General features: G+C 35.8%; 1 protein-coding gene across 8 annotated transcripts in view; it reads right to left on the reverse strand.

Moving 5' to 3' along the window:
* Positions 1–21,670, reverse strand: part of NOL4 (nucleolar protein 4) — a 436,192-nt gene that overhangs the window by 323,510 nt on the left and 91,012 nt on the right. For 5 of the 8 annotated variants that reach the window (XR_015242528.1, XM_086682710.1, XM_086682707.1 and 2 more), the window contains exon 2: positions 11,495–11,644. Coding sequence is in view for 5 of the 8 variants with exons in the window: in XM_086682710.1 (XP_086538836.1) it covers positions 11,495–11,644 (150 nt within the window). In the remaining 3 variants the exon portion in view is untranslated. Of the gene's footprint in view, positions 1–10,452; positions 10,516–11,494; positions 11,645–21,670 lie in introns of those variants that run through there. The other 3 variants (XM_086682716.1, XM_086682714.1, XM_086682717.1) reach the window with 2 other exon arrangements.

Raw genomic sequence — 21,670 nt, forward strand, 5'->3', positions numbered from 1 at the left:
GAGATGCTAGAATGAGAGGCGAAGGGCAAAGACACTCAGCCTGGGCAGAAGCACAGAAAACCGCCACCTGATGTGAATTGAGGAGGTAAGCAGAGAGGGAACAGCATTCCAGGGCAAAGCACATGAATGAGGCACTACAACATCACACACTAGGAGATCAAGCATAGGCAAACAAGAAGTAGCATGTGATGTAATTTAATTATAATTCGTTAACTTTTCCTGGAAACAGTTTTTGCTTCATTGATTACCGTTCAAACTTCGCTGCATTGCTTTGTGAAAAAAGAACCTTATTCTCTTTCTGTTTTCTCTCTCTTATAATGATGCACATCTTTAATTTGGAGCTGTATTTTTTACAATAATTAAAATAGTTATCATCAATTGAGCAAATGAGACACCATCAAAAAGAGAGATAAGCAACTGGTGATAGATCTCTAAAGTTGTGAATGCTATTTTTGTCACTTCTTATGTCAGAATATTTGCCTGTTAAGGAACAGATTGTCGTAACAGAGAATTCTTATATTAGATGGAAAAAAATGAGCAGATGGGCAGTGAAAAGTTTTTCTTCATGCACATTTCCTAATAGTAAAATAAAGAGAATCCCTAAATATTGCACGTAAATAAAATGACTCAGCAAAGCAAATGCTTATATAATTACTTGCAGTACGAACAGCTACATTAAAACACACAATTACACGCATGGGAATTGTGGAGAATTTACTTCCTCTCTTGATTTTTTCTGAAAAATGTTTATAATATGAAATATTAGTGCATTTACTGGGGTTAGGAAACACCAGTTAGAATTCAACTTTCCAGGGCGCTTGGTCATGATCTCACAGTTTGTGAGCTTGAGCCCCACATCTGGCTTGCTGTTGTCAGCTCAGAACCTTCTTTATCCTCTGTCCCCCTCTTTCTCTGTCCTTCCCCCACTCATGCTTTCTCTCAAAAACAAACAAAAAAAAATTAAAAAAAAAGAATTCAAACTTCCTGGTCTAGAATTCATCAGCACATTCAAGCTCTCCCTTGGTTCTGACTGCAACCCCCTCTGTTAAACTTTACCTTTACTACTACGTGCGCTGGTCAATGGGGATGCAGTGTTTCCTTTGAAATAGGTATCTAAGAATACCACTGCCACAGGTACTTAAAGCAGGCAAGAATTAGGTACCTTAGGGGAAATGGGAATAAATGGAGAAGGTTAGACTTCACTACTCAGGAGTCCAGTAAGTTACAGAACCCTCAAAGATCTGTGCAGGCAAAGTGCACAGTCATGAGAGGATAACTATGTGCCACGGATGCAGAAATCATAGTCTGAATTCTTGAATTGCTCAACAACCGGCAAATAATGATAACAATTTTCTGAGATACTAAGTAGAGAACTGGCCACATGGTGTCCTTCAGAAAATGTCTCTCGGGGCGCCTGGGTGGCTCAGTTGGTTAACCGTCCAACTTCAGCTCAGGTCATGATCTCATGGTTCGTGAGTTCAAGCCCCACATCGGGCTCTGTGCTGACAGCTCTAAGCCTGGAGCCTGCTTCAGATTCTGTGTCTCCCTCTCTCTCTCTCTGCCCTCCCCCACTCTTGCTCTGTCTCTCTCTCAAAAATAAATAAACATTAAAAAATTTTTAAAAAAAGAAGAAAACATCTCTCAACTTGGTGTGTTTACTGTGCTATAGAGGTGACCAGAAATAGAGAATAGGGATGCATTCTGATTCTCACAGGAAGCCGGGCTTGTGTTGCTGGAACATAACATTCAGGGGTGAAGGATATTAAATGGCTTGGAGTATTTGGACAAAGCCAACTGCCCGCCGAAAGACCTACAGAGCCAGACTGAGAAATGTTGTCTTAGATTATACAGATAATGATACAACTAACGGATACATAGGTCAAAGATACCATGTTTACCCGTTCCCTACTTAAGAGAAAAAGCATACCAAGAGAGAGATTTCTTGGTCAAAGTTACTAATTCTCAAAAGTGGCAGCTAAGTCAGTGTCTTCTGGGATTCACCTCCTTTCCCATTACTGTAGCCAAGGAGTAGAGTACAGCTGTGCCATGTACTGACTGGAGAGGACTTCCCTGGAAAAAAGAGGGGGCTGGGGAGGGGTAGGGCAGGTGAACAGACAAGGAATAGGTGAAGGCTGGTCTCTTTTTTACCTATCAGGAAAGGACACCTGTTTCCGATAAAGCCAGTGAATCATAATCTCAATTCTGGGAAAGTCAAGCATGAAAGACATGGGTGAGTGTTATCCATAGGCCAAAGAGGAGCACAGACGATACAAAGAAAGAGATCTTTCAAAATCTAGTTAGTAAGAAGCTACGCAGAGGCACCTGTTTGCCTCTGCCAGTCAGGCATCACATTTCGGCTCAGGTCACGATCTCATGGTTCATGAGTTTGAGCCTGCATCGTGTGAACTGGAGCCCCGCTTCACATGAGCTGGAGCCCGGCTCCGGACTCCACGCTCTATTTCCCTCTCTCTCTCTCTGTCTCTCTGCACCTGGTGGGATTCTCTCTCCCTCCCTCTCTCTCTCTCCCCCTCACTCACTTGCATTCTATCAATAAATTAAATAAATAAATAAGTTTTTAAAGAAGCTGTTTATAGAATCTGTCACCCCACAGAAACTCCACATCAAAAAAAAAAAAAAAAAGTTTCCATTCCCTTCAATATAATATCATGTTTGAAGGAACTACTGTTAAAATTTTTACATATATTATTTCTGAGCCTCAAAAAAAAATCCTTCACATAATACAAGTCCAACTTGTTACCTAATCTGGGATTTAGCCGGGGTGGCTCAGTTGGTTACGCATCCGACTTCCACTCAGGTCTTGATCTCACAGTCTGTGAGTTCGAGCCCAGGTAGCACTCTGTGCTGACAGCTCAGAGCCTGGAGCCTGCTTTGGATCATGTGTCTCCCTAGCTCTCTGCCCCTCCCCACTCATGCTTTCTCTCTCTCTGTCTCTCTCTCTCAAAAATAAACAAAAAAAACTTGACACAAATGCTTAGAGCAGCATTATTCACAGTAGAGAAAAAAATAAAAATAAGTAAAAACGAAACAAGTCTGGTTGACATCAAAACGGGAACCATTTTCTCTCTACTACCTCATCCTAGTCATCCACATCCTGTCTCTTCTTCCTGTTATAGTTTATCCCTTTTATATACTTACGTAAGTATTTACACAGGTGCACCCATGAATATGCTTGAAGAAACTCGGGAGATTTTTGTTTGTTATACCATCACCACACCAGGGAAGACCTAAATCTCTGGATCTGAGTGAGAATCACCAGCTAGTAGGCATTAATCATCCTGTTGTAAAGCTGCACTGGCTCACTTTCACCACAAGGGTGCGCCGAAGTAGCAATTTACCAGGCTGGACATTAAGAGTTAATAGTTTCTCCAAAAGGTTAATTCCCTTTCAAGGAATAGATCTATTCACTGGGACATTATCGTTTAATACAAAAATTCTTAACGACAGGGCTTGTGACATTAGTTGATGATTAACTGGTTTCGGTGAGTTCTTATGTCTTTTGACGATTTCCACTACCAAAAAGACAGCTTCTGAGTATAATGGATTTGCACTATTAATCTGCCCACCTGTGATAATTTTAACTACACCTATATGAGAAATAAATCAATTTTGATGAATGGCAGTACACTAGTATTCAGTTTCAGAATGGTTGTATAATAACTCTAATTGCCTTGCCATTGATTTTTTTTTTTCCTTCTGAGATGTTTTACCCATCTGACTTATTAGGTTGAAAATTATTTTTAGTTTTCAACAATAGTATGGCTGCTCTAATATAAAAGTAGATCTAACATTATGTGTACCATGTTTAAATTTAATAGATGTTTTCAATACTTAGAAATCACCTGCCTAAAACCTATATATGTGTGTATGTGTGGAATATGTAGGTGTAAGTATCTGATAAAAATAAACCAATGTCTGGAAAAGTAAGTAGTGTTTATATCCTGCCTCAAAGATGATAGCATCATTTTTAAAAATTATATTTATTTTGAGAGAGAGAGAGAGAACAAGGGAGGAGGAGAGAGAGAATCTCAAGCAGGCCCCGCACTATCAGTGCAGAGCCCGATGCGGGGGCGGAACCCACGAACCATGAGATCATGACCTGAGCGGAAATCAAGAGTCCAACCCTTAGTTGACTGAGTCACCCAGACACCCCAAAGATGATAGCATTATTTAATGGAGCTATCAAGTTTTCTTATATTCAAGTTTTGCCTGAAAAGCAAATGAGAAGCACTTGTGTTAAAATATTTTTTTTACCCTATTCATAACCTACAAAATTGCATAAATCTGGGGCTCTTTTCAAGGTCAACATGGGCTGTGCAGTCCACAGTCTTTACAGCCATAGGATACACTGCTAATCTTATTTCATTATTCCCAGTGACAGTAACATCTTTATACTCTTTAGTTGGTATCAAAAAGGCAAGGGCTTCACAAAGACAAGGAGAATTTATTCCTTCGACAACTGAGTACCTTCTTTGACACAGTGGTATGAGAAACAGATATGGTGCCCCCATCATCAAGAAATGTGTGATTATTTCAACATCTACCTAGTCATAAAACGCAAAAACAAACAAACAAAAAAGGAACCTTATCCAAGTAGCATAAAATATCTATCATTGAAAATGTTTTGTACTCATAAACTCTCAAGGATAAACTAGTTATAATTTCATAATATCATCGTTGAATTCAATATTAGAGAATGTCTACAAAATTATTTGAAGCTGGAATAATTTTAAGGTTTTTTTCTATCTCTATCTGATATCCAGAACAATTGTTTATTTAAGACACTGTAGGAGTGCCTGGGTGGCTCAGTTGGTTAAGTGTCTAACTTCAGCTCAGGTCATGTCTCAAGGTATGTGAGTTCAAGCCCCATGCTGGGCTCTGTGCTGATAGCTCAGAGCCTGGAGCCTGCTTTGGATTCTGTGCCTCCCTCTCTCTCTCTCTCTCTCTGCCCCACCCCTGACTGCACTCTGTCTCTGTCTCTCAAAAATGAATAAACATTAAAAAAAAATTTTAAAGCCACTGTAGTTTATAATAATGAAATTAAAAAATGTTCCCTGCATAAACAAGGCAGGAACCTATATTCATTTGCTATGTTACTTTGCTTTGAAATTTCTTTGCATTACTTCAAAGAAGATGGCTTATCAGCATAATATTAACTTCTAGGTCCCAGAGAACATTTTCCTCAACACTTAGTTTCAGTAACACCCTATCCATGCACTTGAATCTGTGGCAGGGAAGGAGAGAATTGAAAATAGTAAAAGGGACTGAGAAGAGACAGAAGCATACACTTTTTATTGTATTATAGTGAATCATGATTGGATAGTACTTTTTACTAGAAAATCCGATTTAAGTTTCAGAGTTTTAAATCTAATACTTCCCATCAATTTTTAATTTTTTCCTTTCTCCAGATTTTTATCTAAATTCCAGTTAACATACAGTGTAATATCAGTTTTAGGTGTAGAATTCAGTGATTCATCACTTACATACAGCACCCAGTGCTCATACAACAAGTGCCCTTTTTTCCGTTTTTTTATTTTTAGAGAGAGAGAGTGCAAGTAGGGAGAGAGGCACCAAGGGAAAGACAGAGAGAAAGAGAATCCACACTGTGAGCGTGGAGCCCGGCAAGGGGCTGGATCCCACAATCCTGGGATCATGACCTGTGCTGAAATCAAGAGTCAGAGGCTCAACTGACTGAACCACCCAGGCACCCCAACCTTTCTAACATATTTTTAAACACTGTTCTCACGTTCTAAAAACACTAAAATAAATGGTATCCTCTTTTTGGAAAATATTTTCAAATGAGGTTTGTAAAGGTTTTTCATCTTTGCCTTGATGACATGAGATCTCAACTTCTAACTATCATACATGTTTCAAAAGCTATATGTAAGTGTAATGCCAGACTAGGGCTCATACAAAAATCCAGCAGATCCTATGCTACCTGGGGTGCCATATATCAAAACATTTATTTAGGGCAACACACATTCCCATCCCGTATACTTCTCTATGGTTGAGTTAAACCCAGCTAGATACGACAGAGGCAAATGTGTAAAATGATCACACAAAGTGTCGATGACTGCTAGAAGCCTAATTTACTCTCCAGCTTTTCTTGCTCAAGGATATCTGAAGCCTGTATAAAGATACAGGGGCCATGGTTTAACCCAAGTAAATTAAATCCTAACTAAAACTTGAGGCACTGTGATAGGGAAGGGAAAAATATTTGGAGAGCAAAGCCTCTCTGGCACTAATCACAGAAGTACGTAGGTAGCTCTCTTTTTCAATAGTAAGACTGAGCAAATCCTATTAAACGCTGTCTCAGACTATAGGACCATAAGACAGGTAACACTGATCTTCACATGATTATTCATGTTTACAATAAAGACACAGAAAAAAACCATGAATAAGCAAAAGGGATATATAGCAAAGTCATCACGTTCTGAACAAGAATAAATGCAATTGGGGTATAGCCGTATGTGTGGTGCAGCAGCTTAAAATCCCATAATAACTAAGGAGCTGCTCATTCGTCACATGGTTCAGATTATTGCAAAATTTTTTAACAAAAATGGAGTGCAGTGAAGATTTGCTGACACTGATAATATTTTATGGACTTTCTCCTTTGATTACTATTTTAAATTCCTGGAAATATGAAGTCCAATGACTATAGATCCTTTTCGTTATTGCTCTTATCATCATCATTATGATTATTTATAGAAGAATTTTCTGGATCAGAGTGGAGCAGGAATATTTTAGCTCTATTCTATGCTTATCAGCCAATCTGCCTTTGTAACAGCAGGATACATTCCCTATGTTTGGACATTTCTGGTGCAAACCAATTTACTCACTCTGGTTACTATCTCTTATGTCTCCAGCACAGTGACGGCCCCATACACACCAATAACACAGGAGTTATTCTTTGAGTTTGAAAAAATCTGAAATGTAGCCCCCTCATTTCGTATCTGAGTAAACTGTAGCCTAAGCCAAAAAGTGGTTAATTGTTTAGAACTCTTAAATTTTAGTGTAGTATTATTTTTTCACACCAGAATGACTACAAATTTTTCTCATTAGTCTCATAAGTTGACAAGAATTCTACAAAATTTTACATACATATCATGAGAAACTGGTGCAAGTTAAAATGTCCTATTCAGAAGTGGAAACACCAAACCAATAGGTATTTATAAAAAGAACAGAACAAAAATTATGCTAATTAAAGCTAAGGTTAAGTATTCTAGGTCTCACAGAATAAAGATGTACCTTTTCAATTCTCAGAGTAGGAATGCACAATACATTCTGCACGATACATTATTTTTCTATAGTACATCCCTACAAATGGATGTTCAATTCATATTGAAAACACATTCCTTAAAGAGAGCCAGTTTTAAAATTTTTTCAAAAAATTAATCTGAAAGTAACTTAACAGACTCAAACTTTGGAAAGAGCAAATAAAAAGAATGGAATTCTCATAAACTTCCATGAAGCAGGAGACCTTTTAAACATGGAAACCCTGGCCTCCTTTCATGCCTCCCTTCTGCCCAGTGAAACCTCAGATAAAACTTGCACTGTGGACTTCCAGGGATGCTGATGTCTAGAATGTGACATAAAAGAATGCATGAAAAGTTATTACTATTCCTATCTCCCAACACAGAGGCATCGGGGCGGGCAGAGGAGATTATATCCATAATTGTAACTAAGGCAATGACAGATCTATGGGAATCGTCCTGCTTATTCTTCTACCTGGAACATGAGTAGTGATTGGATAAAGGATAAATAATATTATTCCAAACTTTACCATGTACCAAGCACTTTACACATATGAACTGATTTATTTCGCCACACCATGCATATTGTTATCGCCCTTGAAACAGGAGGAGGAAAAAAAAGTAAATAATTTGCCAAAACTGATACAGATAGGAAGTGCTAGATTTGAAATCTGAAACTGAGTTTGTCTGGCTTCTAGCCTATTTTTTTTTTTTTTTAGCTACAGCATATGTTCTCCACTCTGAATTAAATGAATGTAATTATTGGCAGCTATGTATGTGAATAATACATGTAGGTTTACTGTATCACACTACAAGTTGTGTGTGTGTGCGTGTGTGTGTGTGTGTGTACACATTTATATGCAGACTGTTCTCTCTATTGAAAACACCAACTTTTCCCCTTAGTTCCCAGATTTCTACCAGTTCCTCCTATTTTACATGTAGAAGAAAGAGTTTGAAATTTAACCCTTTAATTGGACCCTAACTTAAGAAATATTACTGGAAGGGCAGCTGTGCTTAGCCTGTGATAAAACACAAGTGACAAAAGATAACTGAAGACGAGTGACATATTTCCAAAGGTAAAGTGCGGGCAGAAGTTGGGAAGAACTAAGTACTAGAAGACTAGACATCTCACAATTATTTCTTATAATGTTACGTCATTAATTTTGGGGTAAACTTCCAAATTACTAAGCACACTTAACATTCAATTTTCAGTACAAAGATTTATCTTCAATTCAAATGTAAGTGATATTTGAACGAGCCATTCCTCCTCTCCATTCTGTTCATACAGATAATCAAGAGTTGACTATAGTCGAATATAAGGAAGGAAATACATTTAATGCAGCAGTAATAGTTCATACATATGCAAGGATAAATGCAGAAAAAAAGCAAAGACCTAAAAGACACTAGAATTCCCCAATGACTGAACAAAATAATTATGATAGCCTTTACATATTCCTAAAATGTGTCATTTTATGTGGATTTTTAAAAAGAGCTCATGAGTAGGACACATACCCTCCAATTTTATCTATAATCAGGTCAGATTGTGATAACAGTTAAGTTGTATAATGCCTAGATATTTCAAGGAATGACAATACCGCAGATAGATAAAAACAAATAGCATTCAAAAGTTAATCCAATATTAAAGGACCACCATTTCCTGCAGAGTGAAAACATAGAAAGATTCGCAAAAGAGGCAAAGTAAATAAAATGATCACTAAATCTATTGATAATATTATTAAAACAATATGAAACGCTTTAATGATTAGTTGTATAAGTATGATTTCTTGGCCATGTAGCAAAAGGGAGAAAAAAGGTCAATAAACATAATCATGCATGCGCTATGACTAATGTGTTAGAAGTAGAAAAAAATCTTAATGGGAACCATTGTAATTGCAATTGGTATCTAGCTAATTCTACCAATGACTAGCCAATTCTAGCATTAGTCTTGAGAATTAAACACTGACCCAACAGTGTAGGGCCCTAGTACCACTAAACCATTCCATTTCAAATTGCATTTAGTTTTATGCCCTGTTAGTTGAACATTTATATTAAATTTTAACATTAGACTTAATTTATTATAGAGTGATATGCACGGTTTTGCTGGCATTGCAGTGGTTCTTTTTGTTCTATGATGTATTATTACTCTATAAAATGGAAATCTTTCCTAATTAGGATTCAATTAAGAGAAAGCAGGAGGTAAAAGATTATGCCAAAAAGAATCTTCATGATATTAGTGAAGGGTGAAAATATCTTAGATGTGGAAATTAAAAATAAACTTGGGAAAGGATCTTCAAATAGGATGTTCTCAAGAGGGAATGGATGATGTTTCAGTGCTACTTATATGTCCAAAGTTGGTATTTCCACCCCAAAATGCATACAATATCTTCATAATGTTAATGCAAAATAATACATGTTGGAAACATGTTTACCAATTTATTGGAAGTGTCTAGCAAGAATCATGGCAAGGGATCACATTCCCTACATTTCATCTAAGAAAACGGTGAGAGTTGGGTCTACATCATGTTTCCGTTTCGATTAAAGGTGTCTAATAAATACACTTCAAAGATTAAATCATATTAAATTGCTTTTGGCACCTAAACAGATTTGGCTGCCACACTACTACTGACAATGAAGCCACTTTTTTGTTGACACGTTTGTTTCCATTTCACAACTGAACTTATGCATTCCTACCATACGAAGTTCTATCAAGTTCAAGTAGCTATTTCATGAAAATGCATTATCTTAAGGGTACACAGTTAGTGATATTAGTAGATCGATGTATATTTTTTCCTGTTAATATCCAATATCCAAAGATAAAACCCTGGCTTAGGAGACAAGCAAAATGAGTATGTTCAGTAATATTAGTCTACATAAAAATATTTTAAGAAGCTAGGCCATTGCCATTAGTCATGATAAGAATGTCTCCTAGGATATGTAAGTCAAAAGAAAGTTTATGTGGCAGAATTATGTAAGGAAACTTACAATAGTGCCTGCCCACAAACCATGCAATTTGGAAACAGCCAAGAAACAAAACCATAGAGAAGGAGAGATAAATACAACATGTATTAGGGGTTATTATGCAACTACAAAGATTCAATATGACCCTGGAAATATAGCAAAAAATAGTTATGGAAAAGAAGCTATTTCTTATGCTCAGTAGCTAATTTTCAAACATATGTACCTGTATTTGAAACTTTGAGCATTTCACACATTTTTCTGTATCTGAAAAAAAAATGGATCCAGACTGATATTGTGTATCAATATAGCTGAAAACAGTCAATAAAAAGGTAGCCAAAAGCAAAGTTCAATAAGAATTCTAAAAAAGGATATTATTTTTGATTGCTGATAAAACACTTCTGATGTATACTTTGCTCATATTGGAAAAGAATAATTTACTGTTCAATTTTCCCAGAAAGGACGAAATATCTATAAGATGATTTCATAAAATGTTTGATTAAATAAAAGCTAGATTAAAATGTCTAGGTCAAACTGTATATATAATTAGAAACTTTAGAAATAATATATAACTCCATTTTGAAAATATTTCAATATCTAACAATTAAATCTATTTTCCACATAATTTACGATATACATAATTGGCTATTTTCATTTTAAAATGTTCAAGGGCATTGGATCTATGAAAACAACACATATATTTTAATCCTCTACTCTGGAAAATTAAGAAATACATACTCTTCAGGACAAATGTATTTAATATAAGGTGACACAAGAAAAGTACATCAAATTTTCTTATCCATGTGAATATAAGTATTAAATGGAAATACTTATAATACACAATATGATTTGAAAGGAAGGAATGTTAAGACTATAGTGGTAGTACAAAAGTTCATATGACCCAGTCCATATATCATATATTTATGATCTGAATATATATTATGTATTGAATATGTAACACAAATATATCTTTCCATTTGTGGGCATTTGACTGGGACTACCACATTTTATGTATATTTAAAGAAAACAAAATGAGAGTGCTAGAGACAGATTTAAATTATATGCAACACACTTAGTGCATATACGACCAAAACAGAATCAGTAATAATAATAGTTTACATGTTGGGTGTGACCATGATATGGTCTAATTTATATTAAAGATAGACTATTTATAAATATTTAAACCATTTTCAACAAACATACATAATATCAAATTCCAAAATGCATGCCTTTCTATTTTCTGTCTTTTTTTTTTTTTTTTAACTTACTGCTTTGTAAGTTCTCTTTTGTCCAGCATGTTTCCGAATTTGTTCTCCATTTGGCCCTGTTTCCACATGCATCGAATAGATAATGTCAAAGAAATCTTCAACCACAGCTACCCGCCGCAAAGACAGCTTCTCATCTACCCCTACACCATCCTGGAAACAAAACCAAAAAATAAATAAATAAATAAATAAATAAATAAATAAATAAATAAAAGACACAAAATTAATAAAGAAATATATATTCACCACAAAGAGGTAATTAAACAAAAACATTTTGATAAACTGAGCCAAATCATCTGATAGGAAACTTTAAAAACTTGTGAGTGAATATTGCATAATTTCACATTTACATATAGAACTTTAAGAAATATGAAAAAAGATATTTGGCATAATGATTATGCTTACCCATAAATAACATCTTTTAAGTTTTATAATGACTTATTTGTTGCCATCAGCATAACATTCTTAAATTATTCTAAAACATATTTTAAGGCTTAGTAATTTTTACTATAATAATTTCATTCTAAATATTGATTCATTCATCCAATCAATTTTATTGAGTTGCTAGGTACTGGAAGCTGTTATTAGAGAAATAAAAGAAATAATATGGAATCCCTAACCTTAAACACCATGTAATTTAAGATTAGACTAAGGGGCATTAAGTGTTCAAGTTAAAAATGGAAGCTCTAGAGATAGTCCAGGTGTGAACTTGGGACCCTCCACTCAGAAATTGTATGTTTTGTGCAAATCACTGAAATTCCCCTAAATTTCACTCTTCTCAAATTTCAGTTTTCTCAATTGGAAAACAGAGATAATAGAGGCTGCTTCACAGAATTGTAATCAAATGAAATAACATAGGAAAAGGATGTGACCCAATTGGTTGGCAAATAGTGAACACTTGACAAATAGCAGCTCTTGTCATTTTAATGATTGGGATAAAAATGTAAACAACATACTATAGGAGTTGAAAGAATAAAGATATCACCTCCGACTGAGGTAGCTTCTTGGAAGAAACAGAATTTGATGTGAGTGGGAATTCACACAGGGTAAAAGCCATGGTGGTACAAAGTGTAGCAAAAAGCTCCCATAAATGATGAGAAATAAGAAATTCATAAGAAAAGAATAAGAAATTAGGAATTAGACAAGAAAGACATTTAATCTTATATGAAAGCGTTTCCTATTTGCAAACACAGACATGCACACACGTGCATACACACACAATGTTCTTATGTGGACCCCGAGGCATAATCTGAAATAACATGATGTAGGCATTAATGTTGGTATACAGCATAAGAGAGTGATTCATCTGAGCTAAATTATTATGCAGTCAATGAGTCAAATGGCATATTTAAATAACTATACGTATATATTTAAATAACTACATATATATTCAAATACATATATATTCAAATATATGTGGATTGTGTATTTCACCTCTGTTAAATTTGAAGCACTCCTCCACAGTTACCTAGAATGCAGGTGATTCCTCATTAGGTTTATATCTTTCTCACTTCTCTCCTTTAACATCTTAAGCCATCTCTTCTTCTATACTGGGTCTCATGGATAATCCCTTATTGTCTTGTGATACAAGACCAGCATATGTAGTGAAAGTACAGAGAAACCGCAGGAAGCATGGCCGTAACTACCCCGAAAAACTGAGGTAGCTTAGAGTACAGTGCCTGGGAAGCACCATTTCAGATGCCCATCCCCCAATCACTCCAACCTACACCCACTCCTCAGAGAACATCCACTGTTCCTAGGCTAGATATCCAAATTTTAGCTCTTCCCACCAGCAAAAACACACATAAAATTTTGTCTTTTCTCCAACTCATAAAACTTACAGTTTCCTCTCGTTTCCTTTGCTGGATAATCAGAAACATAGTGACTGTATACAGTTAATAAAATATGAGCGACATAGGAATCACAGCCTACTTATTCGCTCCTTCAACAGTTATCCCAGAAAGACCAAATAGATCGCCAAGCCTTCTACTAGGCACTAAAATTACCAATGTGTAGGAGACAGATGATCAAGGTCTTTGTGGAGTTCACAGTCTAGTACAGAAAAAAAATATCAAACAAATAATTGTTAGAGGTGTATACTGATTTCCTGTGACTTTGGTAATAAATTAGTACAAATAGGAGGCTTAAAACAAGAGAATTTATTTCCTCATAGGCCTGGAGGCCAGACGTCCAAATTCAAAGATGGTGGCAGAGCTGCACCCCCTCGGGCAGCTCTACAGGAGAATCCATTCTTGGTCTCTTCCAGTCTTGTGGCTGCTAGCATTCCATGCCTTGAGGCCCTGTCACATTGCCTTCTTCTTTTTGATGTGTCTCTCCTTCGTGTGTCTCTTTCTCTTAATGACTCATTTTATCTGAAGGCATTTAGGTCTAATCAGATAATCCAGGGTAACCTCTTCACTCGCTATCCTTAACTTAATTGCATCTATGAAGACTCTTTTTCTAAACAAGGGAACATTTACAAATTTCAGGGATTAAGACTTGAAATCTTTAGGTGGCTATCCTATAACTACAGGTTGTATGAATTAGAGTACAGAAGGTATGAATTGGGCTATGGGAACATATATAGGAAATGCTTCACCATCAGTGATTAACAGTTAATATACTTTCAAGAAATCAGTGTTAATCAAGATAATATTGAAATCACATGCATTGGGGAAGGGAAATCACCTATTATCCTTCTGTCATATGGATCTGCTTGCAATTGTGATGAAGTTCAATTTACATCCACACTCATTAAAACTCATAAATGCCATAACCAAGTAGGATAATCTCAGGTACGCAAGGTTGGTTTAACATATAAAAATTAATTAAAGTTTATACATTTATTCTGAGAGTGTGTGCATGTGGGAGCTGGGGAGGGGCAGAGAAAGAGGGAGAGAGAGTGAATCCCAAGCAGGCTCTGTGCTGTCAGCACAGAGTCCAACACAGGGCTCCATCTCATGAACTGCAAGACCGTGACCTGAGCCGAGATCATGATCTGAGCCTAAATCAACATTCAGATGTTTAACTGACTGAGCCATCCAGGTGCCCCCCAAATTAATTAATGTAATATACCATATTAAAGAATAATGGACAAGGGGTGCCTGGGTGGCTTGGTCAGTTAAGCGTCCGACTTCAGCTCAGGTCATGATCTCACAGTCCGTGAGTTTGAGCCCCGTGTTGGGCTCTGTGCTGACAGCTCAGAGCCTGGAGCCTGTTTCAGATTCTGTGTCTCTCTCTCTCTCTGCTCCTCCCCTGTTCATGCTCTGTCTCTCCCTGTCTCAAAAATGAATAAACATTAAAAAAAAAAAGAAGAATGGACAAAAAGCATATGATCACGTCAATAGATGCAGAAAAAGCATTTGACAAAAACCAATATACTTTCCTGAGAAAAACTCTTAATAAACTAGAAAGAAATTTTCTCATGATAAAAACCCCATGACCAATATTTAATAATGAAAGATTGAATGCTTTCCCACTATGAATAGGGGCAAAACAAGAATGTCTGCTCTAGCCACTGCTATTTAATATTTTACTGGAGGTACAATTAGGCAAAAGAAAGAAAAAGAAAAAGGAAAAGGAAAAGGATAAGGATAAGGAAAAGGAAAAGGAAAAGGAAAAGGAAAAGAAAAAGGGAAAGGGAAAGGGAAAGGGAAAGAGAAAGAGAAAAAGAAATAAAAAGGAAAAGGAAAGGAGGAAGGAAGGAAGGAAGGAAGGAAAGAAAGAAACAAAGAAAGTTCACCTAGATTGAAAAGAAGGAAGAAAAAACTATCTTTATTTGTATTTGACATGATCCGGTATATAAAAAACTCTGTGGAATCCACCAAATAACTGTTAGAATTAATAAGTGAGTTCAGCAAATTTGAGGTTCATAAGTAATATATAAAAATCAATTGCATTTCTGTTCATTAGCAATAAAAAACCCAAAAATGAATTTGGAAAATCATTTCATTTACAATGGCATCTAAAAATTAGAATACAAAACATAAATTTAGACAAAAAGTTAAAAAAGAAGTGCAAGCCTCATACATTGAAAGCTACAAAACATTGTTATAAAAACTTCTAATGACCCAAATAAATAGAAAAATAGCCTATGCTCACAGAGCAGAGGCTTGATATTGTTAAGATGGTAATATTCCAAAAACTTATTTACAAATTCAGTGTAATCCCCATTTAAAAATTCTGGCTAGTTTTTTGCAGAAATTGACAAGTCAAAGTTTATATATAAATGCAAGTTACTTAGAATAGCCAAAATAATATTTTAAAAGAAGAAATTTGGAAGTCTCATACTTCTTGACTTCAAAACTTACTATAAATCTTACATAATAGACAACATGGTACTGGGCATGAGAACAGATATATAGATCAATGGGATAGAATTGAGATTCCAGAAATAAACCCTTACACTCATTTTCAATTCATTTTAAATAGGAGTGTCAAAACAATGCAGCAGGGAAAAAGTAGTCTTTTCAACAAATGGTACTGGAACAACTGGATACCCAGATGCAAAAGAATGACATGGAATCCCGACCTCACACCATACATAAAAATTAAGTCAAAATGAACCATAGACCTAAATGTAGAAGCTAAAACTTAAAATTCTTTAAAAAATAAACCATACACAGAAGTAAATGTTTTTAAACTTAGGTAAGGCAAAGTCGTCCAAGTTATAAAATCAAAAGTAAAAGCAACAAAAGAAAAATTAATTGAACTGTATTAAAATTTTAAAAAAATTTTATGCTGAATATGGTACCATCAAAAAAGTGAAATAACAACCCACAGAACTGGGAGAACATGTTTGAAAATCATATATCCGATAAGGGGTTAATAGCCAAACTATATAAAGGACACATTCAACTCAATAGCTAAAAATACAAACATTCCAATTACAAAAATAGGTAAAGGATCTGAATCATCATTTCCAAAGACACCCAAACAGACAATAGGTACATGAAAAGGTACTCAACATCACTAACCATCAAGTAAATGCAAATCAAAACCACAATGAGATATCACTTCATACACATTTGAATAACTACTATAAAAAGGACAAGAAATAACAAATGTTGGTGAGGATGTGGAGAACAGTGATCCCTTGCACTCTGCTGGTGGGAATGTAAACTGGTGCAGAACTATGAAAAACACTATGGTATGGATATTCCCCAAAAAGTTAAAAATAGAACTACCATATGATCCAGCAATTCCAGTTTTGGGTTTATCCAAAGGTAACAAAAACACTAACTCAAAAAGATACATGCACCCTCATTTTCATTACAATAGCTATGAATGTTGGGAGAAAATAGTCATGAAAGCAACCTAAGTATCTATCTGTTGATGGACAAATGGATAAAGAAAATGTGGTCATATATATATATATATATGCCACATTTTGTCATATATAAGCCACATTTTGTGCTACCACATAATTGTGGTATTATACACACACACACATAGAATATTTTTCAGCCACAAAAAAAAGGGAAATCCTGCTATTTGCAACAACATGGATGGTTCTTGAGGATACTGTGCTAAGAGAAATAAGGCAAAGACAAATACCATATGATTTAACTTATATATGGAATGTAAAAAAACAAGCAAACAAACAAAAAACCAAACTCATAGATACAAAGAACAGACTGGTGGTTACCAGGGTCAGGAAGTAGGATGTGGATAAAATGGGTAAAGATGGTCAAAATTTTGAAGGTATAAACGTCTAGTTATAAAATAAATAAATCCTGGGGATATAATATATTGCATGGTTACTATAGATAATAATATTGTGTTACATTTTTGAAATTGCTAAGATCTTAAAAGTTCCTATCATAAAAAAACAGTTGTAACTATGGGTGGCGGTGGATATTAACCAGACCTATTGTGGTGACCACTTTGATATATGTCTCATTACATATAATCATATAATCATTATATATCTACACCATAATCATTATGTTGTATACCTAAAACAAACAAAAAAAAATTGTAAAGATTTTGAATAAACATTTCCCCAAAGATGTTCCAATGGCAAGTAAGCACAAGAAGAAATGAATGACAGAAATAGTAATCAGGGAAACGTAAATAAAAATTTCAATGAGATACTACTTCACATTGACTAGGACTGCTATAATCAAAAATAAGTATAGGCAAAGATATGGAGAACTCAGAACTCTCATGCATTGCTGGTGGAAATGCAAAGTGATGCAGGTGCTTTGGAAAGTCTGACAGGAACTTGAAAATTTAACAGATTTACCAGATGACTGAAAAAGCCCTAAGTACACACATATATTCAAGAGAAATTAAAACATAGGCTCACAGAAAATAAATTGTACAAAATCCAGCAGCATATTCATTACAGCAAAAAAATAGAGATAATAAAATGCCTCTGGACTGAATATATAAACAAAATGTGGTATAACCATACTAAGAAATATTATTCTGACATAAAAAGGGATAAAGTATTGATCCATGCTATGCCATGGATGAAATTTGAAGATATAAAGCTAAATTAAAGAAGCCAGACACAACAAAAGACACCTATTACTTGATTCGTTTTATAAGAAGTGTCCAGAAAAGGCACATTTACAGATGTGAAGCAGATTATTGGATGCTTTGAACGAGGAAGAGGAGTGTATGGGGATTGACTGCTAATGGGTACAAAGAAGGGACTTTAGTAGGGACAAAATGTTCTAAAATTAGATGATGGTGGTGATGGTTTTATATCCTGTGAATATACTAAAACATTAAATTGTGTACTTTACGTGGATGAATTACATGGGGTGTGTTATACCTCAAAAACACTGTTGAAATACGCAGTCTCCAATAGCTTTGAATTTTAATTTCTTTTTTGTTTTATTTTATTGTATTTTAAATATGCATTTTTAAATTTTAAAAAAATTTTTGAGTATGGTTGACACACAATATTACATTAGTTTCAGGTGGACAACACGGTATTCAAATACTCTACATTACACTGTGCTCACCACAAATGTAGCTACCATCTGTCACCATACAACACTATTCCACTATCACTGACTATATTCCCTATGCTGTGCCTTTTATTCCTGTAACTTATCCATTCTATAACCGGAAACGTGTATCTGCCCCAACTCGTCCCCATCCATTTTGCTCATCTCTCCAACCCCTTTCCCTTTGGCAACCACCAGTTTTTTCTCCATATTTATAGGTGTGATTCTGCTTTTTGTTTGTTTATTCATTTCTTTTGTTTCATACATTGCACATGAATGATATTACATGGCATTTGTCCGTCTCAATCTGACTTATTTCACTTAACGTAATGCTGTCTATTACCATTTGCAACAAAATAGATTTTAATTTCAAAGAGGCCAGGGACGCATGGGTGGCTCAGTCGGTTAAGTATCCAACTTCAGCTCAGGTCATGATCTCACAGTCCGTGAGTTCAAGCCCCACGTCAGGCTCTGTGCTAACAGCTCAGAGCCTGGAGCCTGCTTCGGGTTCTGTGACTCCTTCTCTCTGCCCCTCTGCCTCTCACGCTCTGTCTCTCTCTCAAAAATAAATAAACATTAAAAAAAAAACTTAATTTCAAAGAGGCAAAACATCAAAAAAGGAGTTCCTACAATACAATTCTAACAGTCTGCACACCCATAAATGTAGAGTGAAAATGGAAACGGCTAAGTCACCAAGGCTTATAGCAGTGTGTTGGTATACACAAGGTTTTTTTTTTTAATTTTTTTAATGTTTATTTTTCAGACAGAGAGAGACAGAGCATGAACAGGTGAGGGTCAGAGAGAGGGAGACACAGAATCCGAAGCAGGCTCCAGGCTCTGAGCTGTCAGCACAGAGCCCAACGTGGGGCTCGAACTCCAGGCCGCGAGATCATGACCTGAGTCAAAGTCGGACGCTCAACTGACTGAGCCACCCAGGCGCCCCATACACAAGGTTTTTACAAATTTTAATAACATAAGGATGTGTAGCATACAACTTATAAATAATAGCAAAATACGTAATACTTTTTACTGTAAATTCCACATAGACAACTAATTCTCACAGAATGCTTTCATTGACTTGTGTTCAATTCTTGGTCAGCAAAACCAGCCTATTTTATTCAAACCATGATAATGTCAAATGGAACTTCATTGCAGACTTCTTCCTAATAAGTTCTTTTGTAATTTAACATGGTATATACTCTACTGTTGTACTATTTCTCCCTTGTATAAATTTTATTAAACTGAGACTTCTTTCAGCTTCAGCACTAGGGCCATAAGCAGAACAATAAATCCAGCCCTGATGTGTGGTACTTGCTGATTTCCGTGGTGTAAGTACTTCCACCCAAGAATATTTCAAGATACCAGTGTGAAGTCACCGAGCCCAGAGTTAGGAAGAGATGCACAACAGCATAGCAGTCTGGTGAAAATACCACATAATAGACCAGAAAAGCTACCTCAAGAATATGAATAATAGGGAGCCTGGGTGGCTCAGTCAGTTAGGTGTCTGACTCTTGATTTCAGCTCAGGTCATGGTCTCACAGTGTCATGAGTTCAAGTCCCGCATCGGGCTCCGTGCTGGCGGCACAGAGCCTGCTTGGGATTCTCTCTCTCCCTCTCTCTCGGCCCCACCCCCACTCGTGCTGTCTCTGTCTCTCTCAAACCAAAACTAAATAAACTTTAAAAAAACAAGAGTATGAATAATAATAACATAACTAGGCAGTGATACATTTTGAGTTTCTACCACCCCTCAGAGTAAATAGCTTACTAAGTTCATATCCCTTAATGTTTAATAATGGCTGTTTCACAAATGGCTTATACAATTCCTGAAAATGTAACAATTAGCTCTCTTAAATTAGTACAAACTAGCCCCAGGATACCACTGTTTTTATGTCATTCAAGATGAGTGACATATTTAACGAATTAAGTGAATATTTTATAGCGCAGTTCCTGTAGTCAACCACTGACATAAAAAGCCTTAGATAACAAGAATTCAAAAAACTAACTAATCTAACATAACACTTGAGGGTGCTATAAAACATAGGTACTATTGGAAAAATTTTATGTTAAAGTTAACATGATAGCAAAACTAATCAAATTTGTAAATGGAATGTGTGATGGCAAGTCTGTGCTCAAAAAATTATGGTTTATTCAATGTCCTAATTGTATTATATTAACACACTAAAGTGCTATTGAAGGAAGATAATAGTTAAGCTCAAAAATGAATCACCTTTGCTTCACTTCCTTCTAGCTTACTAACAGCCCATCAGTCAGATAACATACATACACAAAAAAGTTTAAGGCAAACGTGAATTTGGTAAATGAGAGACACAAAGTTTAGAGACACTAACGTGATTATAGTGAAATCAATATGCCATTATGTTAAAAGGCTATCGTAAAAGATTTTCACGTCTTTTCTTGGCCTTACAGGAGCTATTTAGAATACACTATTCCTAAGTTTCAAATTCAACTTCTTTCGAAATTCCTCATTTCCAGTTACATTATGAAGCTAAACAAGAACTGATGGGAACACAACCATTCAGGGATCTCTCTCCTGCAATCCTTCCTGACTCCCGTTCTCCACAGAGGGGTCTATGTGCTTGCACCAATATTAAGCTCTGGCAAGATACACATAGACACTGACACTAATATGTCACTCAAGCATATTCAGATAACTTGTGAGAATTTTCTGCTCCATTAAAGAAAAATACTTGAGGGGCGCCTGGGTGGCTCAGTTGGTTGAGCGTCCGACTTCAGCCCAGGTCATGATCTCACGGTCCGTGAGTTCGAGCCCCGCGTTGGGCTCTGTGCTGACGGCTCGGAGCCCAGAGCCTGTTTCAGATTCTGTGTCTCCCTCTCTCTCTGCCCCTCCCCTGTTCATGCTCTGTCTCTCTCTGTCTCAAAAATAGATAAACATTAAAAAAAAAAAAAAAGAAAAATATTTGAAAGTCAAATTTTTGATATATCAAATAAAACATCTACTGGCATAATTATATTACACAATTCAAACTAAGGCCAATATAACACATTTACTGTTTAGGAATCAGTGAGTGAAAATAGTGATCTCACCTGTCCTTCTTCAGTCTAGTTGTTATCAAACAGCTATCTTAAATGACAAAATTATCATGATAAAGTTGATGGGATGGCAACTTTAGTGAAATATTTACAAATAAAAGCAGTATGAAGCTCTGTCAATTCATAAACAACAAATAAAACAACA

Source organism: Puma concolor, chromosome D3 (assembly GCF_028749965.1).
Source record: "Puma concolor isolate L17-30 chromosome D3, mPumCon1.1.hap2, whole genome shotgun sequence".
NCBI lineage: Eukaryota > Metazoa > Chordata > Mammalia > Carnivora > Felidae > Puma > Puma concolor.